This window comes from Balaenoptera acutorostrata, chromosome 20, assembly GCF_949987535.1.
Source record: "Balaenoptera acutorostrata chromosome 20, mBalAcu1.1, whole genome shotgun sequence".
In the NCBI taxonomy this organism is placed as follows: domain Eukaryota; kingdom Metazoa; phylum Chordata; class Mammalia; order Artiodactyla; family Balaenopteridae; genus Balaenoptera; species Balaenoptera acutorostrata.
The window spans coordinates 6989815-7016565 of NC_080083.1; the positions used below are offsets into that span (position 1 = coordinate 6989815).

The 26751-nt window shown below is 56.0% G+C and overlaps 1 protein-coding gene across 1 annotated transcript; it reads left to right on the top strand.

The window, feature by feature from the left end:
• Positions 1-10507: 10507 nt before the first annotated feature.
• On the top strand, positions 10508-26751 carry LOC103014124 (myosin-13). The gene is given in 9 exon segments (XM_057536175.1): positions 10508-10526; positions 19733-19857; positions 20636-20944; positions 21025-21228; positions 23838-23942; positions 24037-24132; positions 25593-25662; positions 25665-25726; positions 26704-26751. Coding segments are annotated over 9 exon segments (1038 nt in total).

Below are 26751 nucleotides of genomic sequence, written 5' to 3' on the forward strand. Positions count from 1 at the left end.
TATGTGACAGCCCCCATCTCTCTCCCCATCACAGGTGAGTAACAGCCTCCACGTCTCTCCCCATCACAGGTATGTGACAGCCTCACTCTCTCTCCCCATCACAGGTGAGTGACATCCTCCATCTCTCTCCCCATCACATGTGAGTGACAGCCCCAGCTCTCTCGCCATCACAGGTATGTGACAGCCCCCAGCTGTCTCAGCATCACAGGTATGTGACACTCCCAATCTATCACCCCATCACAGGTGTGTGACAGGCCACAGCTCTCTCCCCACCGCAGGTGAGTGACAGCCCCCAGCTGTCTCACCATCACAGGTATGAGACATCCCCAAGCTGTCTCCGCATCACAGGTATGTGACAGCCCCCAGCTCCCTCCCAACCACAGGTGTTTGACAGTCCCCATCTCTCTCCCCATCACAGGTGTGTGACAGACCCCAGCTCTCTCCCCATCACAGGTGAGTGACAGCCCCCATCTCTCTCCCCATCACAGGTGTGTGACAGCCCACAGCTCTCACCCCATCACAGGTGAGTGACAGCCCCCAGCTGTCTCACCATCACAGGTATGAGACATCCCCCAGCTATCTCCGCATCACAGATATGTGACAGCCCTCAGCTCTCTCCCCTTCACAGGTGGGTGACAGACCCCAGGTATCTCCCCATCACAGGTATGTGACAGCCCCCATCTGTCTCCACATCAGAGGTTTGTCACCGCCCCAAACTCTCTCCCGATCACAGGTATGAGACAGCCCCTATGTCTCTCCCCATCACAGGTGAGTGACAGCCCCCATCTCTCTCCCCATCACAGGTGAGTGACAGCCCCCAGCTCTCTCCCATATCAGAGGTATGTGAATCCCCCAGCTCTCACCATATCACAGTTGCCTGACAGCCCCCAACTCTCTCCCCATCACAGGTGTGTAACCATCCCCAGCTTTCTCCATATCACAGATGCGTGACAGCCACGGCGCTCTCCCCATCACAGGTATTTGACAGCCCCCATCGCTCTCCCCATCACAGGTGAGTGACAGCCCCCAGCTCTCTCCCCATCACAGGTATGTGACAGCCCCAAGCTCTCTCCGCATCACAAGTGCCTGACAGACCCGAACTCGCTCCCCATCAAAGGTATGTGACAGTCCCCAGCTGTCTCCGCATCACAGGTATGTGACAGCCTCAAGCTCTCTCCCCATCACAGGTGAGTGACAGCCCCCATCTCTCTCCCCATCACATGTGAGTGACAGCCCCCAGCTCTCTCGCCATCACAGGTATGTGACAGCCCCCAGCTGTCTCAGCATCACAGGTATGTGACAGTCCCAATCTCTCTCCTCATCACAGGTGAGTGACAGCTCCCAACTGTCTCACCATCACAGGTATGAGACATCCCCAACCTGTCTCCGCATCACAGGTATGTTACAGCCCCCAGCTCTCTCCCAACCACAGGTGTTTGACAGTCCCCATCTCTCTCCCAATCACAGGTGTGTGAAAGCCCCCAACTCTCTCCCCATCACAGGTGTGTGAAAGCCCCAGCTCTCTCCCCATCACAGGTGAGTGACAGCCCCCATCTCTCTCCCCATCACAGGTGTGTGACAGCCCACAGCTCTCTCCCCATCACAGGTGAGTGACAGCCCCCAGCTGTCTCACCATCACAGGTATGAGACATCCCCCAGCTATCTCCGCATCACAGGTATATGACAGCCCCCAGCTCTCTCCCCATCACAGGTGTGTGACAGCCCCCAGCTCTCTCCCCATCACAGGTGTGTGACCGTCCCCTGCTGTCTCCATATCACAGCTGCGTGAAAACTCCCAGCTCTCTCCCCTTCTCAGGTGGGTGACAGCCCCCAGCTCTCTCCCCATCACAGGTATGTGACAGCCCGCATCTCTCTCCCCATCTTAGGTATGTGACAGCTCCCATCTGTCCCCACATCAGAGGTGTGTCACCGCCCCAAGCTCTCTCCCGATCACAGGTATGTGACAGCCACTATGTCTCTCCCCATCACAGGTGAGTGACAGCCCCCATCTCTCTCCCCATCACAGGTGTGTGACAACCCCCAGCTCTCTCCCCATCACAGGTGAGTGACAGCCCCCAGCTCTCTCCCATATCACAGGTATGTGAATCCCCCAGCTGTCACCATATCACAGGTATGTGAATCCCCCAGCTGTCACCATATCACAGTTGCCTGACTGCCCCCAACTCTCTCCCCATCACAGGTGTGTAACCGTCCCCAGCTGTCTCCATATCACAGATGCGTGACAGCCCCAGCGCTCTCCCCATCACAGGTATTTGACAGCCCCCATCGCTCTCCCCATCACAGGTGAGTGACAGCCCCCAGCTCTCTCCCCATCACAGGTGATTGAAAGCCCCCATTTCTCTTCCCATCACAGGTGAGTAACAGCCTCCACCTCTCTCCCCATCACAGGTATGTGACAGCCCCAAGCTCTCTCCGCATCACAAGTGCCTGACAGCCCCCAACTCGCTCCCCATCAAAGGTATGTGACAGTGCCAAGCTGTCTCCGCATCACAGGTATGTGACAGCCCCCAGCTCTCTCCCCATCACAGGTGTTTGACAGTCCCCATCTCTCTCCCCATCACAGCAGTGTGACAGCCCCCGGCTCTCTCCCCATCACATGTTTGTGAGAGCCGCGAGCTGTCTCCCCATCACAGGCATGTGACAGCCCCCAGGTGTCTCCCCATTACAGGTATGTGACAGCCCCCATCTGTCTCCACATCACAGGTGAGTGATAGCCCCCACCTCTCTCCCCATCACAGGTGTGTGACAGCCCCCAGCTCTCTCCCCATCACAGGTGAGTGATAGCCCCCAGCTCTCTCCCCATGATAGGTATGTGAAAACCCACAGCTGTCTCCGCCTCACAGGTGCGTGAGAGCCCCCAACTCTCTCCCCATCACAGGTATATGACAGGCCCCAGCTGTCTCCCCATCACAGGTATGTGACAGCCCCCAGGTGTCTCCCCATTACAGGTATGTGATAGCCCCCAGCCTTCTCCACTTCACAGGTATGTGAACAACCCCAAGCTCTCTCCCCGTCACAGGTGTGTGACCGTCCCCTGCTGTCTCCATATCACAGCTGCGTGACAACGCCCAGCTCTCTCCCCTTCACAGGTGGGTGACAGCCCCCAGCTCTCTCCCCATCACAGGTGTGTGACAGCCCGCATCTCTCTCCCCATCACAGTTATGTGACAGCCCCCATCTGTCTCCACATCAGAGGTGTGTCACCGCCCCAAGCTCTCTCCCCATCACAGGTATGTGAACAGCCCCTATCTCTCTCCCCATCACAGGTGAGTGACAACCCCCATCTCTCTCCCCATCACAGGTAAGTGACAGCCCCCACCTCTCTCTCATATCAGAGGTATGTGAAGACCCAGCTGTCACCATATCACAGTTGCCTGACAGCCCCCAACCTTCTCCCCATTACAGGTGTGTGACCGTCCCCAGCTGTCTCCATATCACAGATGCGTGACAGCCCCAGCGTTCTCCCCATCACAGGTATGTGACAGCCCCCATCGCTCTCCCCATCACAGGTGTGTGACAGCCCCCATCTCTCTTCCCATCGCAGGTGAATAACAGCCTCCACCTCTCTCCGCATCACAGGTATGTGACAGCCCCCAGCTCTCTCCCCATCACAGGTGTTTGACAGTCCCCATCTCTCTCCCCATCACAGCAGTATGACAGCCCCCGGCTCTCTCCCCATCACATGTATGTGACAGCCCCGAGCTGTCTCCCCATCACAGGTATGTGATAGCCCCCAGGTGTCTCCCCATTACAGGTATGTGATAGCCCCCAGCCTTCTCCACTTCACAGGTAGGTGAACAACCCCAAGCTCTCTCCCCATCACAGGTGTGTGACCGTCCCCTGCTGTCTCCATATCACAGCTGCGTGACAACGCCCCGCTCTCTCCCCTTCACAGGTGGGTGACAGCCCCCAGCTCTCTGTCCATTACAGGTGTGTGACAGACCGCATCTCTCTCCCCATCACAGTTATGTGACAGCCCCCATCTGTCTCCACATCAGAGGTGTGTCACCGCCCCAAGCTCTCTCCCGATCACAGGTATGAGACAGCCCCTCTGTCTCTCCCCATCACAGGTGAGTGACAGCCCCCATCTCTCTCCCCATCACAGGTGTGTGACAGCCCCCAGCTCTCTCCCCATCACAGGTGTGTGACAGCCCCCAACTCTCTCCCCATCACAGGTGTGTGACCGTCCACAGCTGTCTCCATATCACACATGCGTGACAGCCCCAGCGTTCTCCCCATCACAGGTATGTGACAGCCCCCATCGCTCTCCCCATCACAGGTGTTTGACAGCCCCCATCTCTCTTCCCATCACAGGTGAGTAACAGCCTCCACCTCTCTCCCCATCACAGGTATGTGACAGACCCCACTTCTCTCCCCATCACAGGTATGTGACAGCCCCAAGCTCTCTCCGCATCACAGGTGCCTGACAGCCCCCAACTCGCTCCCCAACAAAGGTAGGTGACAGCCCCCAGCTGTCTCCGCATCACAGGTATGTGACAGCCCCCACTTCTCTACCCATCACAGGTGTTTGAGAGTCACAATCAATTTCCCCATCACAGGTGTGTGACAGCCCCCATCTCCTTCCCATAACAAGTGTTTGACAGTCCCCATCTCTCTCCACATCACAGGTGTGTGAAAGCCCCCAACTCTGTCCCCATCACAGGCGAGTGACAGCCCCCAGCTGTCTCCACATCACAGGTATGTGACAGCCCCCAGCTGTCTCCACATCACAGGTATGTGACATCCCCAAGCTCTCTCCCCATCACAGGTGTGTGAACGTCCACAGCTGTCTCCATATCACAGGTGCGTGACAGCCCCCAGCTCTCTCCCCATCACATGTGAGTGACAGCCGCCAGATCTCTCACCATCACAGGTGAGTGACAGCCCCCAGCTCTCTCGCCATCACAGGTAAGTGACAGCCCCCAGCTGTCTCAGCATCACAGGTATGTGAGAGTCCCAATCTCTCACCCCATCACAGGTGTGTGACAGCCCCCAACTCTCTCCCCATCACAGGTGTGTGAAAGCCCCCAGCTCTCTCCCCATCACAGGTGAGTGACAGCCCCCATATCTCTCCCCATCACAGGTGTGTTACAGCCCACAGCTCTCTCCCCATCACATGTGAGTGACATCCCCCATCTCTCTCCCCATCACATGTGAGTGACAGCCCCAGCTCTCTCGCCATCACAGGTATGTAACAGCCCCCAGCTGTCTCAGCATCACAGGTATGTGACAGTCCCAATCTCTCACCCCATCACAGGTGTGTGACAGCCCACAGCTCTCTCCCCATCACAGGTGAGTGACAGCCCCCAGTTGTCTCACCATCACAGGTATGAGACATCCCCAAGCTGTCTCCGCATCACAGGTATGTAACAGCCCCCAGCTCTCTCCCAGCCACAGTTGTTTGACAGTCCCCATGTCTCTCCCTATCACAGGTTTGTGACAGCCCCCAACTCTCTCCCCATCACAGGTGTGTGAAAGCCCCCAGCTCTCTCCCCATCACAGGTGAGTGACAGCCCCCATCTCTCTCCCCATCACAGGTGTGTGACAGCCCACAGCTCTCTCCCCATCACAGGTGAGTGACAGCCCCCAGCTGTCTCACCATCACAGGTATGAGACATCCCCCAGCTATCTCCGCATCACAGGTATGTGACAGCCCCCAGCTCTCTCCCCATCACAGGTGTGTGACAGCCCCAAGCTCTCTCCCCATTACAGGTGTCTGACCGTCCCCTGCTGTCTCCATATCACAGCTGCGTGACAACTCCCAGCTCTCTCCCCTTCACAGGTGGGTGACAGCCCCCAGCTCTCTCCCCATCACAGGTATGTGACAGCCCGCATCTCTCTCCCCATCACAGGTATGTGACAGCTCCCATCTGTCTCCACATCAGAGGTGTGTCACCGCCCCAAGCTCTCTCCCGATCACAGGTATGTGACAGCCACTATGTCTCTCCCCATCACAGGTGAGTGACAGCCCCCATCTCTCTCCCCATCACAGGTGTGTGACAACCCCCAGCTCTCTCCCCATCGCAGGTGAGTGACAGCCCCCAGCTCTCTCCCATATCACAGGTATGTGAATCCCCCAGCTGTCACCATATCACAGTTGCCTGACTGCCCCCAACTCTCTCCCCATCTCAGGTGTGTAACGGTCCCCAGCTGTCTCCATATCACAGATGCGTGATAGCCCCAGCGCTCTCCCCATCACAGGTATTTGACAGCCCCCATCACTCTCCCCATCACAGGTGAGTGACAGCCCCCAGCTCTCTCCCCATAAGAGGTGATTGAAAGCCCCCAGCTCTCTCCCCATCACAGGTGAGTGACAGCCCCCATCTCTCTCCCCATCACAGGTGTGTGACAGCCCACAGCTCTCTCCCCATCACAGGTGAGTGACAGCCCCCAGCTGTCTCAGCATCACAGGTATGAGACATCCCCAAGCTGTCTCCGCATCACAGGTATGTAACAGCCCCCAGCTCTCTCCCAACCACAGGTGTTTGACAGTCCCCATCTCTCTGCCCATCACAGGTGTGTGACAACTCCCAGCTCTCTTGCCATCACAGGTATGTGACAGACCCCAGCTGTCTCCACATCTCACGTACGTGACAGCCCGCAGCTATCTCCACACACAGGTATGTAATAGACACCAGGTGTCTCCGCATCACAGGTATGTGACAACCCCCGGCTCTCTCCCCATCACATGTATGTGAGAGCCCCGAGCTGTCTCCCCATCACAGGTATGTGTCAGCCCCCAGGTGTCTCCCCATTACAGGTATGTGATAGCCCCCAGCCTTCTCCACTTCACAGGTATGTAAACAACCCCAAGCTCTCTCCCCATCACAGGTGTGTGACCGTCCCCTGCTGTCTCCATATCACAGGTGCGTGACAACGCCCAGCTCTCTCCCCTTCACAGGTGGGTGACAGCCCCGAGCTCTCTCCCCATCACAGGTATGTGACCGCCCCCAGCTATCTCCGCATCACAGGTATGTGACAGCCCCCATCGCTCTCCCCATCACAGGTGAGTGATAGCCCCGAGCTCTCTCCCCATCACAGGTGATTGACAGCTCCCATCTCTCTTCCCATTACAGGTGAGTGACAGCCCCCATCTCTCTCCCCATCACAGGTGTGTGACAACCCCCAGCTCTCTCCCCATCACAGGTTGAGTGACAGGCCCCAGCTCTCTCCCATATCAGAGGTATGTGAATCCCCCAGCTCTCACCATATCACAGTTGCCTGACAGCCCCCAACTCTCTCCCCATCACAGGTGTGTAACCGTCCCCAGCTTTCTCCATATCACAGATGCGTGACAGCCCCAGCGTTCTCCCCATCACAGGTATTTGACAGCCCCCATCGCTCTCCCCATCACAGGTGAGTGACAGCCCCTAGCTCTCTCCCCATCACAGGTGATTGAAAGCCCCCATCTCTCTTCCCATCACAGGTGAGTAACAGCCTCCACCTCTCTCCCCATCACAGGTATGTGACAGCCCCAAGCTCTCTCCGCATCACAAGTGCCTGACAGACCCCAACTCGCTCCCCATCAAAGGTATGTGACAGTCCCCAGCTGTCTCCGCATCACAGGTATGTGACAGCCCCCAGCTCTCTCCCCATCACAGGTGTGTGACAGCCCCCAGCTCTCTCCCCATCACAGGTGAGTGATAGCCCCCAGCTCTCTCCCCATCACAGGTATGTGACAGCCCCCAGCTCTCTCCCAACCACAGGTGTTTGACAGTCCCCATCTCTCTCCCCATCACAGGTGCGTGATAGCTCCCAATTCTCTCCCCATCACAGGTATGCGACAGACCCCAGCTGTCTCCACATCTCACGTACGTGACAGCCCCCAGCTGTCTCCACACAGAGGTATGTAAGAGACACCAGCTGTCTCCGAATGACAGGTATGTGACAATCCCCAGCTCTCTCCCCATCACAGCAGTGTGACTGCCCCCGGCTCTCTCCCCATCACATGTATGTGACAGCCCCGAGCTGTCTCCCCATCACAGGTATGTGACAGGCCCCAGGTGTCTCCCCATTACAGGTATGTGATAGCCCCCAGCCTTCTCCACTTGACAGGTATGTGAACAACACTAAGCTCTCTCCCCATCACAGGTATGTGACAGCCCGCATCTCTCTCCCCATCACAGGTGAGTGACAGCCCCAATCTCTCTACCCATCACAGGTATGTGACAGCCCCCATCGCTCTCCCCATCACAGGTGACTGACAGCCCCAATCACTCTTCCCATCACAGGTGATTAACAGCCTCAATGTCTCTCCGCATCACAGGTATGTAACAGCCCCCAGCTCTCTCCCAACCACAGGTGTTTGACAGTCCCCATCTCTCTCCCCATCACAGGTGTGTGACAGCCCCCAACTCTCTCCCCATCACAGGTGTGTGAAAGCCCCCAGCTCTCTCCCCATCACAGGTGAGTGACAGCCCCCATCTCTCTCCCCATCACAGGTGTGTGACAGCCCACAACTCTCTCCCCATCACAGGTGAGTGACAGCCCCCAGCTGTCTCACCATCACAGGTATGAGACATCCCCCAGCTATCTCCGCATCACAGGTGTGTGACAGCCCCCATCTCTCTTCCCATCACAGGTGAGTAACAGCCTCCACCTCTCTCCCCATCACAGGTATGTGACAGCCCCAAGCTCTCTCCACATCACAGGTGCCTGACAGCCCCCAACTCGCTCCCCACCAAAGGTAGGTGACAGCCCCCAGCTGTCTCCGCATCACAGGTATGTGACAGCCCCCACTTCTGTCTCCATCACAGGTGTTTGAGAGTCACAATCAATTTCCCCATCACAGGTGTGTGACAGCCCCCATCTCTCTCCCCATAACAAGTGTTTGACAGTCCCCATCTCTCTCCCCATCACAGGTGTGTGAAAGCCCGCAGCTCTCTCCCCATCACAGGTGAGTGACAGCCCACAGCTGTCTCCACATCACAGGTATGTGACAGCCCCCAGCTGTCTCCACATCACAGGTATGTGACATCCCCAAGCTCTCTCCCCATCACAGGTGTGTGACCGTCCCCAGCTGTCTCCATATCACAGGTGCGTGACAGCCCCCAGCTCTCTCCGCATCACATGTGAGTGACAGCCACCAGATCTCTCACCATCACAGGTGAGTGACAGCCCCCAGCTCTCTCGCCATCACAGGTATGTGACAGCGCCCAGCTGTCTCAGCATCACAGGTATGTGAGAGTCCCAATCTCTCACCCCATCACAGGTGTGTGACAGCCCCCATCTCTCTCCCCATCACAGGTGTGTGACAACCCCCAGCTCTCTCCCCATCACAGGTTGAGTGACAGGCCCCAGCTCTCTCCCATATCAGAGGTATGTGAATCCCCCAGCTCTCACCATATCACAGTTGCCTGACAGCCCCCAACTCTCTCCCCATCACAGGTGTGTAACCGTCCCCAGCTTTCTCCATATCACAGATGCGTGACAGCCCCAGCGTTCTCCCCATCACAGGTATTTGACAGCCCCCATCGCTCTCCCCATCACAGGTGAGTGACAGCCCCTAGCTCTCTCCCCATCACAGGTGATTGAAAGCCCCCATCTCTCTTCCCATCACAGGTGAGTAACAGCCTCCACCTCTCTCCCCATCACAGGTATGTGACAGCCCCAAGCTCTCTCCGCATCACAAGTGCCTGACAGACCCCAACTCGCTCCCCATCAAAGGTATGTGACAGTCCCCAGCTGTCTCCGCATCACAGGTATGTGACAGCCCCCAGCTCTCTCCCCATCACAGGTGTGTGACAGCCCCCAGCTCTCTCCCCATCACAGGTGAGTGATAGCCCCCAGCTCTCTCCCCATCACAGGTATGTGACAGCCCCCAGCTCTCTCCCAACCACAGGTGTTTGACAGTCCCCATCTCTCTCCCCATCACAGGTGCGTGATAGCTCCCAATTCTCTCCCCATCACAGGTATGCGACAGACCCCAGCTGTCTCCACATCTCACGTACGTGACAGCCCCCAGCTGTCTCCACACAGAGGTATGTAAGAGACACCAGCTGTCTCCGAATGACAGGTATGTGACAATCCCCAGCTCTCTCCCCATCACAGCAGTGTGACTGCCCCCGGCTCTCTCCCCATCACATGTATGTGACAGCCCCGAGCTGTCTCCCCATCACAGGTATGTGACAGGCCCCAGGTGTCTCCCCATTACAGGTATGTGATAGCCCCCAGCCTTCTCCACTTGACAGGTATGTGAACAACACTAAGCTCTCTCCCCATCACAGGTATGTGACAGCCCGCATCTCTCTCCCCATCACAGTTATGTGACAGCCCCCATCTGTCTCCACATCAGACGTGTGTCACCACCCCAAGCACTCTCCCCGTCACAGGTATGTGACAGCCCCTATCTCTCTCCCCATCACAGGTGAGTGACAGCCCCAATCTCTCTACCCATCACAGGTATGTGACAGCCCCCATCGCTCTCCCCATCACAGGTGACTGAGAGCCCCAATCACTCTTCCCATCACAGGTGATTAACAGCCTCAATGTCTCTCCGCATCACAGGTATGTAACAGCCCCCAGCTCTCTCCCAACCACAGGTGTTTGACAGTCCCCATCTCTCTCCCCATCACAGGTGTGTGACAGCCCCCAACTCTCTCCCCATCACAGGTGTGTGAAAGCCCCCAGCTCTCTCCCCATCACAGGTGAGTGACAGCCCCCATCTCTCTCCCCATCACAGGTGTGTGACAGCCCACAACTCTCTCCCCATCACAGGTGAGTGACAGCCCCCAGCTGTCTCACCATCACAGGTATGAGACATCCCCCAGCTATCTCCGCATCACAGGTATGTGACAGCCCCCATCGCCCTCTCCATCACAGGTGTGTGACAACCCCCAGCTCTCTCCCCATCACAGGTATGTGACAGCCCTCATCGCTCTCCCCATCGCAGGTGTGTGACAGCCCCCATCTCTCTTCCCATCACAGGTGAGTAACAGCCTCCACCTCTCTCCCCATCACAGGTATGTGACAGCCCCAAGCTCTCTCCACATCACAGGTGCCTGACAGCCCCCAACTCGCTCCCCACCAAAGGTAGGTGACAGCCCCCAGCTGTCTCCGCATCACAGGTATGTGACAGCCCCCACTTCTCTCTCCATCACAGGTGTTTGAGAGTCACCATCAATTTCCCCATCACAGGTGTGTGACAGCCCCCATCTCTCTCCCCATAACAAGTGTTTGACAGTCCCCATCTCTCTCCCCATCACAGGTGTGTGAAAGCCCGCAGCTCTCTCCCCATCACAGGTGAGTGACAGCCCACAGCTGTCTCCACATCACAGGTATGTGACAGCCCCCAGCTGTCTCCACATCACAGGTATGTGACATCCCCAAGCTCTCTCCCCATCACAGGTGTGTGACCGTCCCCAGCTGTCTCCATATCACAGGTGCGTGACAGCCCCCAGCTCTCTCCGCATCACATGTGAGTGACAGCCGCCAGATCTCTCACCATCACAGGTGAGTGACAGCCCCCAGCTCTCTCGCCATCACAGGTATGTGACAGCGCCCAGCTGTCTCAGCATCACAGGTATATGAGAGTCCCAATCTCTCACCCCATCACAGGTGTGTGACAGCCCCCATCTCTCTCCCCATCACAGGTGAGTGACAGCCCCAATCACTCTTCCCATCACAGGTGAGTAACAGCCTCCACGTCGCTCCCCATCACAGGTATGTGACAGCCTCAAGCTCTCTCCCCATCACAGGTGAGTGACATCCCCCATCTCTCTCCCCATCACATGTGAGTGACAGCCCCAGCTCTCTCGCCATCACAGGTATGTGACAGCCCCCAGCTGTCTCAGCATCACAAGTATGTGACAGTCCCAATCTCTCACCCCATCACAGGTGTGTGACAGCCCACAGCTCTCTCCCCATCACAGGTGAGTGACAGCACCCAGCTGTCTCACCATCACAGGTATGAGACATCCCCAAGCTGTCTCCGCATCACAGGTATGTAACAGCCCCCAGCTCTCTCCCAACCACAGGTGTTTGACAGTCCCCATCTCTCTCCCCATCACAGGTTTGTGACAGCCCCCAACTCTCTCCCCATCACAGGTGTGTGAAAGCCACCAGCTCTCTCCCCATAACAGGTGAGTGACAGGCCCATCTCTCTCCCCATCACAGGTGTGTGACAGCCCACAGCTCTCTCCCCATCACAGGTGAGTGACAGCCCCCAGCTGTCTCACCATCACAGGTATGAGACATCCCCCAGCTATCTCCGCATCACAGGTATGTGACAGCCCCCAGCTCTCTCCCCATCACAGGTGTGTGACAGCCCCAAGCTCTCTCCCCATTACAGGTGTGTGACCGTCCCCTGCTGTCTCCATATCACAGCTGCGTGACAACTCCCAGCTCTCTCCCCTTCACAGGTGGGTGACAGCCCCCAGCTCTCTCCCCATCACAGGTATGTGACAGCCCGCATCTCTCTCCCCATCACAGGTATGTGACATCTCCCATCTGTCTCCACATCAGAGGTGTGTCACCGCCCCAAGCTCTCTCCCGATCACAGGTATGTGACAGCCACTATTTCTCTCCCCATCACAGGTGAGTGACAGCCCCCATCTCTCTCCCCATCACAGGTGTGTGACAACCCCCAGCTCTCTCCCCATCACAGCTGAGTGACAGCCCCCACCTCTCTCCCATATCACAGGTATGTGAATCCCCCAGCTGTCACCATATCACAGTTGCCTGACTGCCCCCAACTCTCTCCCCATCTCAGGTGTGTAACCGTCCCCAGCTGTCTCCATATCACAGATGCGTGACAGCCCCAGCGCTCTCCCCATCACAGGTATTTGACAGCCCCCATCGCTCTCCCCATCACAGGTGAGTGACAGCCCCCAGCTCTCTCCCCATCACAGGTGATTGAAAGCCCCCATCTCTCTTCCCATCACAGGTGAGTAACAGCCTCCACCTCTCTCCCCATCACAGGTATGTGACAGCCCCAAGCTCTCTCCGCATCACAAGTGCCTGACAGCCCCCAACTCGCTCCCCATCAAAGGTATGTGACTGTCACCAGCTGTCTCCGCATCACAAGTATGTGACAGCCCCCAGCTCTCTCCCCATCACAGGTATTTGACAGTCCCCATCTCTCTCCCCATCACAGCAGTGTGACAACCCCCGGCTCTCTCCCCATTCCATGTATGTGACAGCCCCGAGCTATCTCCCCATCACAGGTATGTGACAGCCCCCAGGTGTCTCCCCATTACAGGTATGTGATAGCCCCCAGCCTTCTCCACTTCACAGGTAGGTGAACAACCCCAAGCTCTCTCCCCATCACAGGTGTGTGACCGTCCCCTGCTGTCTCCATATCACAGCTGCGTGACAACGCCCCGCTCTCTCCCCTTCACAGGTGGGTGACAGCCCCCAGCTCTCTCCCCATCACAGGTGTGTGACAGCCCGCATCTCTCTCCCCATCACAGGTATGTGACAGCCCCCATCTGTCTCCACATCAGAGGTGTATCACCGCCCCAAGCTCTCTCCCGATCACAGGTATGAGACAGCCCCTCTGTCTCTCCCCATCACAGGTGAGTGACAGCCCCCATCTCTCTCCCCATCACAGGTGTGTGACAGCCCCCAGCTCTCTCCCCATCACAGGTGTGTGACAGCCCCCAACTCTCTCCCCATCACAGGTATGTGACAGCCCGCATCTCTCTCCCCATCACAGGTATGTGACAGCCCCCATCTGTCTCCACATCAGAGGTGTATCACCGCCCCAAGCTCTCTCCCGATCACAGGTATGAGACAGCCCCTCTGTCTCTCCCCATCACAGGTGAGTGACAGCCCCCATCTCTCTCCCCATCACAGGTGTGTGACAGCCCCCAGCTCTCTCCCCATCACAGGTGTGTGACAGCCCCCAACTCTCTCCCCATCACAGGTGTGTGACCGTCCACAGCTGTCTCCATATCACACATGCGTGACAGCCCCAGCGTTCTCCCCATCACAGGTGTGTGACAGCCCACAGCTCTCTCCCGATCACAGGTGAGTGACAACCCCCAGCTGTCTCACCATCTCAGGTATGAGACATCCCCCAGCTATCTCCGCATCACAGGTATGTGACAGCCCCCATCTCTCTTCCCATCACAGGTGAGTAACAGCTTCCACCTCTCTCCCCATCACAGGTATGTGACAGCCCCAAGCTCTCTCCGCATCACAAGTGCCTGACAGCCCCCAACTCGCTCCCCATCAAAGGTATGTGACAGTCCCCAGCTGTCTCCGCATCACAGGTATGTGACAGCCCCCAGCTCTCTCCCCATCACAGGTGAGTGACAGCCCCCAGCTCTCTCCCCATCACAGGTGTTTGAAAGTCCCCATCTCTCTCCCCATCACAGCAGTGTGACAGCCCCCGGCTCTCTCCCCATCACATGTTTGTGAGAGCCCCGAGCTGTCTCCCCATCACAGGTATGTGACAGCCCCCAGGTGTCTCCCCATTACAGGTATGTGATAGCCCCCAGCCTTCTCCACTTCACAGGTATGTGAACAACCCCAAGCTCTCTCCCCATCACAGGTGACTGACCGTCCCCTGCTGTCTCCATATCACAGCTGCGTGACAACGCCCAGCTCTCTCCCCTTCACAGGTGGGTGACAGCCCCCAGCTCTCTCCCCATCACAGGTGTGTGACAGCCCGCATCTCTCTCCCCATCACAGTTATGTGACAGCCCCCATCTGTCTCCACATCAGAGGTGTGTCACCGCCCCAAGCTCTCTCCCCATTACAGGTATGTGACAGCCCCTATCTCTCTCCCCATCACAGGTGAGTGACAGCCCCCATTTCTCTCCCCATCACAGGTGTGTGACAGCCCCCAGCTCTCTCCCCATCACAGGTGAGTGACAGTCCCCAGCTGTCTCCACATCACAGGTATGTGACAGCCCCCAGCTGTCTCCACATCACAGGTATGTGACATCCCCAAGCTCTCTCCGCATCACAGGTGTGTGACTGTCCCCAGCTGTCTCCATATCACAGGTGCGTGACAGCCCCCAGCTCTCTCCCCATGACATGTGAGAGACAGCTGCCAGATCTCTCACCATCACAGGTGAGTGACAGCCCCCAGCGCTCTCCCCATCACAGGTGAGTGACAGCCCCCAGCTGTCTCACCATCACAGGTATGAGACATCCCCAAGCTGTCTCCGCATCACAGGTATATGACAGCCCCCAGCTCTCTCCCAACCACAGGTGTTTGACAGTCCCCATCTCTCTCCCCATCACAGGTGTGTGACAGCCCCCAGCTCTCTCCCCATCACAGGTGAGTGACAGCCCCCAGCTGTCTCACCATCACAGGAATGAGACATCTCCCAGCTATCTCCGCATCACAGGTATGTGACAGCCCCCAGCTCTCTCCCCATCACAGGTGTGTGACAGCCCCCAACTCTCTCCCCATCACAGGTGTGTGACCGTCCCCTGCTGTCTCCATATCACAGCTGCGTGACAACTCCCAGCTCTCTTCCCTTCACAGATGGGTGACAGCCCCCAGCTCTCTCCCCATCACAGGTATGTGACAGCCCGCATCTCTCTCCCCATCACAGGTATGTGACAGCTCCCATCTGTCTCCACATCAGAGGTGTGTCACCGCCCCAAGCTCTCTCCCGATCACAGGTATGTGACAGCCCCTATGTCTCTCCCCATCACAGGTGAGTGACAGCCCCCATCTCTCTCCCCATCACAGGTGTGTGACAACCCCCAGCTCTCTCCCCATCACAGCTGAGTGACAGCCCCCACCTCTCTCCCATATCACAGGTATGTGACTCCCCCAGCTGTCACCATATCACACTTGCCTGACTGCCCCCAACTCTCTCCCCATCACAGGTGTGTAACCGTCCCCAGCTGTCTCCATATCACAGATGCGTGACAGCCCCAGCGCTCTCCCCATCACAGGTATTTGACAGCCCCCATCGCTCTCCCCATCACAGGTGAGTGACAGCCCCCAGCTCTCTCCCCATCACAGGTGATTGAAAGCCCCCATCTCTCTTCCCATCACAGGTGAGTAACAGCCTCCACCTCTCTCCCCATCACAGGTATGTGACAGCCCCTAGCTCTCTCCGCATCACAAGTGCCTGACAGCCCCCAACTCGCTCCCCATCAAAGGTATGTGACAGTCCCCAGCTGTCTCCGCATCACAGGTATGTGACAGCCCCCAGCTCTCTCCCCTTCACAGGTGGGTGACAGACCCCAGGTCTCTCCCCATCACAGGTATGTGACAACCCCCATCTGTCTCCACATCAGAGATGTGTCACCGCCCCAAGCTCTCTCCCGATCACAGGTATGAGACAGCCCCTCTGTCTCTCCCCATCACAGGTGAGTGACAGCCCCCATTTCTCTCCCCATCACAGGTGTGTGACAACCCCCAGCTCTCTCCCCATCACAGGTGAGTGACAGCCCCCAGCTCTCTCCCATATCAGAGGTATGTGAATCCCCCAGCTCTCACCATATCACAGTTGCCTGACAGCCCCCAACTCTCTCCCCATCACAGGTGTGTAACCGTCCCCAGCTTTCTCCATATCACAGATGCGTGACAGCCCCAGCGCTCTCCCCATCACAGGTATGTGACAGCCCCCATCTCTCTTCCCATCACAGGTGAGTAACAGCCTCCATTTCTCTCCCCATCACAGGTATGTGACAGCCCCCATCGCTCTCCCCATCACAGGTGCGTGACAGCCCCCAGCTCTCTCCCCATCACAGGTGAGTGACAGGCCCCAGCTCTCTCCCCATCACAGGTATGTGACAGCCCCCAGCTCTCCCCAATCATAGGTGAGTGACAGCCCCTAGCTGTCTCCGCATCACAGGTATGTGACAGCCCCTATCTCTCTCCCCATCACAGGTGAGTGACAGCCCCCAGCTCTCTCCCCATCACAGGTGTGTGACAGCCCCCAGCTGTCTCCGCATCACAGGTGCCTGACAGCCCCCAACTTTCTCCTCATCACAGGTATGTGTCAGCCCCCAGCTGTCTCCGCATCACAGGTATGTGACAGCCCCCACTTCTCTCCCCATCACAGGTGTTTGAGAGTCACCATCAATTTCCCCACCACAGGTATGTGACAGCCCCCATCTCTCTCCCCATAACAAGTGTTTGACAGTCCCCATCTCTCTCCCCATCACAGGTGTTTGAAAGCCCCCAGCTCTTTCCCCATCACAGGTGAGTGACAGCCCCCAGCTGTCTCCACATCACAGGTATGTGACAGTCCCCAGCTGTCTCCACATCACAGGTATGTGACATCCCCAAGCTCTCTCCCCATCACAGGTGTGTGACCGTCCCCAGCTGTCTCCATATCACAGGTGCGTGACAGCCCCCAGCTCTCTCCCCATCACAGGTGAGTGACAGCCCCCATCTCTCTCCCCATCACAGGTGAGTGACAGCCGCCAGATCTCTCACCATCACAGGTGAGTGACAGCCCCCAGCTCTCTCGCCATCACAGGTATGTGACAGCCCCCAGCTGTCTCAGCATCACAGGTATGTGACAGTCCCAATCTCTCTCCCCATCACAAGTGTGTGACAGCCCACAGCTCTCTCCCCATCACAGGTGAGTGACAGCTCCCAGCTGTCTCACCATCACAGGTATGAGACATCCCCCAGCTGTCTCCGCATCACAGGTGCCTGACAGGCCCCAACTCTCTCCTCATCACAGGTGTGTGACAGCCCCCAACTCTCTCCCCATCACAGGTGTGTGACAACTCCCAGCTCTCTTCCCATCACAGGTATGTTACAGGCCCCAGCTGACTCCGCATCACAGGTTCGTGATAGCTCCCAATTCTCTCCCCATCACAGGCATGTGACAGACCCCAGCTGTCTCCACATCTCACGTACGTGACAGCCCCCAGCTGTCTCCACACACCGGTATGTAAGAGACACCAGCTGTCTCCGCATCACAGGTATGTGACAATCCCCAGCTCTCTCCCCATCACAGCAGTGTGACAGCCCCCAGCTCTCGCCCCATCACAGGTATGTGACAGCCCGCTTCTCTCTCCCCATCACAGTTATGTGACAGCCCCCATCTGTCTCCACAGCAGAGGTGTGTCACCGCCCCAAGCTCTCTCCCCATCACAGGTATGTGACAGCCCCTATCTCTCTCCCCATCAGAAGTGAGTGACAGCCGCCAGATCTCTCACCATCACAGGTGAGTGACAGCCCCCAGCTCTCTCGCCATCACAGGTATGTGACAGCCCCCAGCTGTCTCAGCATCACAGGTATGTGACAGTCCCAATCTCTCTCCCCATCACAAGTGTGTGACAGCCCACAGCTCTCTCCCCATCACAGGTGAGTGACAGCTCCCAGCTGTCTCACCATCACAGGTATGAGACATCCCCCAGCTGTCTCCGCATCACAGGTGCCTGACAGGCCCCAACTCTCTCCTCATCACAGGTGTGTGACAGCCCCCAACTCTCTCCCCATCACAGGTGTGTGACAACTCCCAGCTCTCTTCCCATCACAGGTATGTTACAGGCCCCAGCTGACTCCGCATCACAGGTGCGTGATAGCTCCCAATTCTCTCCCCATCACAGGTATGTGACAGACCCCAGCTGTCTCCACATCTCACGTACGTGACAGCCCCCAGCTGTCTCCACACACAGATATGTAAGAGACACCAGCTGTCTCCGCATCACAGGTATGTGACAATCCCCAGCTCTCTCCCCATCACAGCAGTGTGACAGCCCCCAGCTCTCGCCCCATCACAGGTATGTGACAGCCCGCATCTCTCTCCCCATCACAGTTATGTGACAGCCCCCATCTGTCTCCACAGCAGAGGTGTGTCACCGCCCCAAGCTCTCTCCCCATCACAGGTATGTGACAGCCCCTATCTCTCTCCCCATCACAGGTGAGTGACAACCCCAAGCTCTCTCCCCATCACAGGTGTGTGACCGTCCCCAGCTATCTCCATATCACAGATGCGTGACAGCCCCCAGCTCTCTCCCCTTCACAGGTGGGTGACAGCCTGCATCTCTGTCCCCATCACAGGTATGTGACAGCCCCCAGCTCACTCCCCATCACAGATATGTGGCAGCCCCCAGCTCTCTTCCCATCGTAGGGTCGTGACAGCCCCCAGCTCTCTCCCCATCACCGGTATGTGACAGCCCCTAGCTCTCTCCCTATCACAGGTATGTGACATCCCCCCTTCTCTTCTGGCCACCCCTCCCCTATTTGGCTACAGCCTCCTCCTTCCCGATGCCCCACAAATTCCTCACATCTACTCAGTTTACCCTGAGACCCAAACTTCCCCAATGTAAGGCATAGTCACAGCCAAGCCTTGTTCTCGAGAACAGAGGGCTCACTGGGCTGCTAAGCTCCGTGCTCTTCTACAGAACGTATCTTCCATGGATTCTGTGTCTACATGGCTTTGTGTCCTTGATCCTGTCACTATATCCCTTAGGATCTCAGACCGCTGACCTACAATACTAGACCAGACCCAATGCCCTCTAAAGCCCCTTCTATTTCTGAGACCATGATTCTATGTGTTTTCTCCACAGTAGTCTCCCCCGGTCCTCTCTATGACCCTTTTGTGTACCGTGTGAAGGTTCAGGGTCATACAGGTGTTCTGTTGCTCCTCCCTCTGCATCTTCAGGTGAGGCCACACACCTGTGTCTTGTCGACGCCTCCCCCGAAAGGTTTCACTGTATTTGTCCTCTCCTATATGAAGGTCATAAATGAAATCACCAATCCCCAAATTCCCTGGCAAATGCCTGTGCTATCAGACAGAGCCTGTGAAAACAGCCTGAATCAAGCCTGTCCTTTGCAGAAGAGATTTCCGACTTAATCATGCAGATTGCGGAAATGAGCAAGAATCTTCAGGAAGTGGAGAAGACCAGGAAGCAAGTGCAGCAAGAAAAGTCAGACCTCCAGGCTGCCCTAGAAGAGGTGGAGGCACGTGTCTGGGATGTGAAGGAGGGCGGGGCGCTGAGGAAGGGGACTGGACTACCCCCAGGGGCCCTTCCTGCAGGAGGCACTGGGGCTCCAATGGGAAGAATCCAGCCCCACCCCCGCCCTGGGGGGGGACCAGCTGCTCTCTGCTGCCTCGCCTCCTGGGTGTTCTCTAGTCCATCGTATTTCTCCTATTGAATAAATAAACTTCTTCATTATGTCCTCAACGTCTTCCTCTCAGAAAGCAAGAACTCAATCACCAAACATCTTGAGAGCCAGCTCAGAATCCCTTAGTTTTAACAGAGAGTTATACACGGTCATCTTTGGCTGCTGGGAATTCTGTGTGGTCCAAAGAGTGCAGGATCCTGATGCAATCACCAGCTGTGGCCAGTGAGGCGCGAATGCTTAAGAGGGTCTAGGGAAATTTGCACTATGCAGGGTAATAGGAGAGCAATTCCTCTGTCTTTCTCTGTCTTTTTTGAGAAGAGTTTGGCTCCTGACTTATGGTCACTATTTAAAAAGACACAGTAATCAAAATTTTTACTAATTGAAAACGATGCTCTGTCCTCCTCAAGACATAAGATTGTTAACAACAAAGCTTCAGTTCTAGTTTCATTACTAGTAACAATTTGGGAGCAAACTGTTTGACCTTTTTGAGAACTGTTCTATTTATTTGTAAAATGAGCCTAATAATACCCTTTTTATCATAATGGGGATGAAAAACCTCATTCAAGAAGGTGGCTGCCCCCGGCAATCCCAGTCACTCCTTTACTTTTATCAGGGTTCCTTGAAGCATGAAGAGGGCAAGATTTTGCATGTCCAGCTAGAGTTGAACCAGCTGAAATCTGAGCTTGACCGCAAGATCACTGAGAAGGAAGAAGAAATCGAGCAGCTGAAAAGAAACAGCCAGCGGGCAGCAAAGGCCCTGCAGAGCGTGCTGGATGCTGAGATCCGGAGCCGGAATGTTGCTCTGAGGCTGAAGAAGAAGATGGAGAGAGACCTCAGTGAGATGGAGATTCAGCTGGGCCACTCCAACCGCCAGGTGGCAGAGACCCAGAAACACCTGTGCTCAGTCCAGAGCCAGCTCAAGGTGAGTGCACAGCCCCTGGAGGAGCTGGCGGGACCTCAGCCTGCCCTGGGCTCCGGTCTCACCCCTGGTTTCTCGTGAAGGACTCCCAGCTGCATCTGGATGACGCCCTGAGGAGCAGCGCGGACCTCAAGGAGCAGCTGGCCCTCGTGGAGCGCAGGAATGGCCTCTCGCTGGAGGAGCCGGAGGAGAGGAAGGTGGCCCTGGCGCGGACGGAGCGCACCCGCAAGCTGGCGGAGCACGAGCTGCTGGAGGCCAGCGACCGCGTGCAGCTCCTTCACCCCCACGTGTGTCCGTCCTCACTCCACTCTGGGTCCACCCTGGAGGCAGGCAGGACCCAGGCTTGACGGAGAGGAGTTCCCACCGCTCCTTCCAGGCTAGTGTTCAAGACAAACTTTCATTAGGCCTAGTTCTTGGAATAACTTTGTCTCTAGATGGACAGATTGCTGAGCTTTCTTTTATCTGAAGATAAAAGATCATGGGGAAATCAGAGCAAGGCATGACGAATTATTGCATAAAAGGGCTGGAAAAGGCTTCACAGAGGCAGTAACATTTAAGCTGCAAGCTTAGAAAATTAGGATTGTCTTTTGAAATAACTACTTTTAGGAAAGTTAAAGAATTCCTTGTTTCATTTTTTATTTTTTTGGACCACACCACATGGCATACGGGATCTTAGTTCCCCAACCAGGGATCGAACCCGCGCCCTGCGTGGTGGAAACACAAAGCCCTAATCACTGGACCGCCAGGGAATTCCCCCAAAATTCCTTGCTTTAAAAACTATTTTTTGAATTAGCCAAAAAAATAGAAAAATACCAACCATATTGTCAGCATTTTGGGATCTCCTATTCTAGGCTCTTGTTTCTATACATAAATATGATATTTTTTGTAAACGTGATCAATCCTTTTGCAACTTTTTTTCATTTAACAACGTGTTGTGAACATACTTCTATATTTTAAAATAGTTTTCTACGATACAGTTCTTTAATGGCAGAAGAGCCGTCCATTGCAGCTGTGTATTAGGGCACATTTATGTAATCAGGCTTCTACGGCTGGATAGTTTTAGACTGTTCCCAATAAAAATGTTTATGTTTAGAAGATTGTATGACTAACTTCTTCATAACTAAATTTTCACATATATCCATGATTACTATTTCCTTAATATTCCTAAAAGTAAGTAAATTCCTGGAAGTATATATTCATGGTCAAAACAGCAAAGACATTTAGGATATGTTGTAAATTGGTCTTCAACAAAGTTGTCCCAATTTTTACTCCCATGGGGAAAATAAGTGAGAGTGCTTAGCTATTATTTTTTTTAATCTTCACCGATTTATGGTTGAAAATGCCTCATTTTAAAAATTCTTATTTCTTCGATTACTAATGAGGTGGAACATTTTGTCGTATTTTTCGCTATTTGTATTTCTTCTGGTGTGTCTTAGCTATCTGTACTTTTGCCCTTTTAATGATTTGTCTTTTTTACATATTAAGGAAGGAAATATTTTTTCGGTAATGCACATTGCAAATGTTTTCTCGTTTGTCATCATCCTAACAACTCCCTGTTGTCCCCCAGAGAAGGGGCAGGAAAGAGGGAAAGAGGAGGAAGGGGAGGAGAAGAGAAGGAAACACCTTCTCCCAGCAGGAAAGACCCAAACACATTCTTCATGCCAGCCTCCCAGGGACGTGGTCACCAGCACCTGTACACTTTCAATGTGAAACAATTTTTTGGCTAAAACCTACAAGGCTGTAGACACACGAGTAACACAAGTGAACACCAGGGAAGTCAGAGCTCCCCCCAAATTCTTTAAATGCTTATTTTTAATTATTCCCAGTTCTCTTCTATTAAAACAAACTTGGGCTTGTCCTTCACATGGACCCCTCCCTGGACGGAGGAACTAGATCCCATGCCACCCTCTTTGATACTTTGATTCCTGGGTCGGCAGGGAACCCTCCGCCAACCTCCCCTCTGGCGTGGTGAGGCACCTTGACTGTCCTCCAACCCCCAGCTGCCCAGTTATCTTAGTTCCATGAACCTTACAGAGGCCTAGAGAGAATTCCCAGGGAAGCTGGTGGAAGACAGCTTCCCAGGGCCGGTGGGCGGGGCCTCTTCTGGAACAGTGCCCAGAGCTGCCTGTTCTACTGGTAGGTTTCAAGGTTGCTCCAGTGAGTCTGCAGGCCCAGAGCCGCCCTCTGTGTGGCTACTGGGATGCCCAGGGACTGGCTGCAGCCTCCACCACCGGGCTCTCTCTGGCTTGAGGGACCGGGCCCCAGGTGGTGACCTGCGCTCTCAGCGGCTGCCGCTGCCCTGCCCCCTCACGACTTCAGGAACGGCAGACACAGCTATGAAATCAACAATACCTGTGTAGGGCTTTATCATCGAAAAATACTTTCACAGACTTTGTCTCATTTGATCCCCACATTCAAGGCAGTTTGGGCAGGAATTATCATCACCAGTCTAAATACACAGAAACTCATACTCAGTGATGACAACTGACTTACTTTGGATCGATCAGCTGGACCGGGGCCTGAAACACACCTTTTGACTCTACCTGGCCCAGGTTCTCTCCATGACCCCTGCCACCTTCCTTGATCAGGAAGCCCTCACCGAGCTGCATGGCCCCAGAGGAGGCGTCACTTTTTTGCAAAGCCTGGTCCGCGAGGCAAGGCGCGTGCGCTCGCGGATGCTCCTGCCCAAAGACGGCGTCTCGTTGTCACTCGCACAAAGCCACGGCACGGACTCGTGGAGGCCTTGGGGACCACATATGTCCCCGAGCCCTAGGAGGAGACATCTGCGCAAAATATAACTAGAGCATCTTGAGTTTACCCTAAAACAACCGGCACATGAGTGGGTGAAAAAGCCTGGGAGGCGTGACCTGACCTCTGTGTTCTCTTCTGGGTGCAGGTGCAGGAGTTAGATAGCGGGCTAGAGGCTGAGCAGAAGGGGGGAGCCGAGGCCCCGAAGGGCGCGCACAGATACGAACGGAAGGTGGAGGAAATGACTTACCAGGTAGGCAACGGCTCTCCTGCATCCCCCGGATCAGACCGGACAGAAGCAGCGGGGGAGGGGGCCCGGGGCCCTGGCACCGACGCTGTGTTGGCAGGCCGAGGAGGACCGCAGGAACATACTCAGGCTCCAGGACCTGGTGGGCAAGCTGCAGGCCAAAGTGAAGGCTTCCAGGAAGCAGGCGGAGGAGGCCGTGAGTAGGGGGTCCCGGGGGCGCCCTGGCCCCGGGCAGGAGTCCGTCCGTGTTTCACAGCGCCCGCGGCAGCTGAGGCCTGAGTTTCACAGCGCCCGCGGCAGCTGAGGCCTGAGTTTTCATTTGCAGGCTATAAACACAAGCTCAGGACGCCTGCCCTTTCCCTCCCCCGGTCTGCATTATGCAAACCTGCCCCACCTCCCCCTCCTCTGGGCCTCCTGCCTCATCAGTCCTGGCCCCGCCCCTCCATCCCTTCCCTCTGCCTCAGCCCACCTGGCTTTAATCCCACCCACACTGGCTGACTCCACCCACCCCCAACTTACTCAGAATTCCCTGCCCTGTGAGCTAACCTTGAACACCTGACCCTAATTCACATCATCCCATCTCAGCCCTGGCCCTGGCTTCTACCACCTCCATCCTTCCCTGGCCTCCCTAGCTCCCACCCTCCAAGTCATCCTTTTTTATCTGCCCTTGAGCAAACAGGTGAAACCAACAGTGAGGAAATAGTTTGGGCTGAAACCAACATTTCCCAAATATCTTCTGGGGACACTAGGTCTGGAGGATGTTAATAGCAGGAAGTTGGGGCAGCAGGTGGGGGGGGAGGGGGAGGTATTTTACAGAAAAGAAATCGTTTGGGAAACTCTGGGTTACACAGAGTTGGATGGGTGGCTTTACTTCAAGGATTTCTCAGATTTTGCAGGTAATACGGGATGGACCCCATAGTGGAAAAGGCGCTCTAGATTGTAGCATTTCCCACCCTTTAATGGACCTTGGCATCTCTGTACTGGAGGCAGAGCCTCCCACAGGACTTGGCCTGAGGAACAGAACCTGGGGGAGTCTGCCCTAGATAAATGACTGAGGATGTGGCTTCCCCCCCGGCCTCTTTACTCCCCGCCCACGAGCCTGGTGCTTCTGTCCTGACCTCTGGGAAGCAGATGTGAACTGGTTAAGTTGGGGGAGGGTCAGTACAGTTGCAGCAGGACTGGCCAGGCTGGAGGGGCCCCGGGAGGCCGCCTTCATCAGAAACCCCTGGATGGCCCTCAGACTCATACAATGCCCTGGCTGCAGGCAGACAGTACTGGGAGCAGGCCCGGGGCGGGGGTGGGGCGGGGGTGGGGGGCGCTGGACCTTTGGTCTCTGACAGCTCCACATGCCTTGGGACACTTGGATTTCCTCCAAAGAGCTCCAGGGCTGGGGGGATGGCAGAGAGGCGGGGTGCAGGGGGACATGCAGGCACCCTGGGGGACAGCAGACCCGCAAGGTAACGAGGCAGTGTACACAGGAGCCAGGGGCACCGTCTTCACCGCTGCAGAGCTCAGCTTTCCCTCCTCTGCCCTCAGGGAACTGGGGGCCCAAGCTCTCCTGGTTCCCCAGCTCCCCAGAGGCCATCAGGGACCGGGGGCCTCAGCGCCAGAGTGAGGGACTCCCTCAGCCTCCTGCCCCCTCCCCCTTCCGTCCAGGAGGAGGGGGGCAGCACGCAGCCGTCCAGGTGCCGGAGGGCCCAGCACGAGCTGGAGGAGGCCAAGGACCGGCGGACATCGCCGAGTCCCGGCTCAGCAAGCTGAGGGCCGAGAGCCGGGACATGGGGGCCCAGGTGAGAGCAGACTTCCTCCCCAGACGTCCTAGGACCCAGGACCAGGCAGCACCCAGCAGAGTTTGGAGGGTGCCTGTCAGCGCATCTTCCCCGCTGCTGGCCGTGCATCCACGAATGTCTCTGCTTTAGCCTGGACCCCCGTGGTTCCAGGCTCACGGGAGCAGTGCGGGACCAGGGGCCAGACCACCCTATCATCCCCGCCCCTCCCTGTTGCAAGAGGCGCTGCCCAAGAAGCCCCTGCTTTTGGGGGGATTCACCCCAACTCCGGGAGCTCGACTGGTTTGTTTTTACAACGCGCGAAGGGGGATAAAGCCACGCCTGAATATTTTTCTTAGGCTCCAGCATCTCCAGCTGCCCCCACTTGAAGACAGTGCCCCGCCTCACCTTTGCTTTAACTCATTTCCTGCGTAGGATTCTTTTTCTCCCCCAGAAGATGGAAGAATGAGCCCTTCCCAATGCCCGTTGCCATGGGACACCTCGGGAAAACGGAGAGAAGGTGTCGTGAGAAATAAATTCTCCTGACTACTCGGATCCCTGGCTCTGCTGTGTTTATCATCACCGTCCATTCCTCCTCCGTGCGTGGTTTTCAGATTCTTGCCAAGTTTATTTATAAACTATAAAGAAAGTAAGGGATGTGAAAGCAGACCCTCCTGGCCCCGAGAAGGAAAGGTGGAAATCCAGCCCATCGCGAGATATATCACCAGCTCCCCAGCAGTTAAAAATAAAAACCCTTTCAGACAATCATACCCCTTTTTCTGCCTAGGAACTCATAATTCTTTCCAATTCAGTTCCCCTAAATTTACAGACAGGGAAACTGGACCCAGCTAGACTAAGCACTCTGACTGTAGTTGTCTAGGGCGGTGGGAGACTAGACCCCAAGATCCCAGGCCCCCCAAGCAGGGCTCTTTCCACCAAGCAGCTCTGCTTTTCCATCCCGTCCCCCCCCCCCCCAGCGGCCGTGTCTCCACTCCTCTCAGACCACCCACAGCTCCCAGAACATCTTTGGAGGTAGTAGGTGCTCCTGA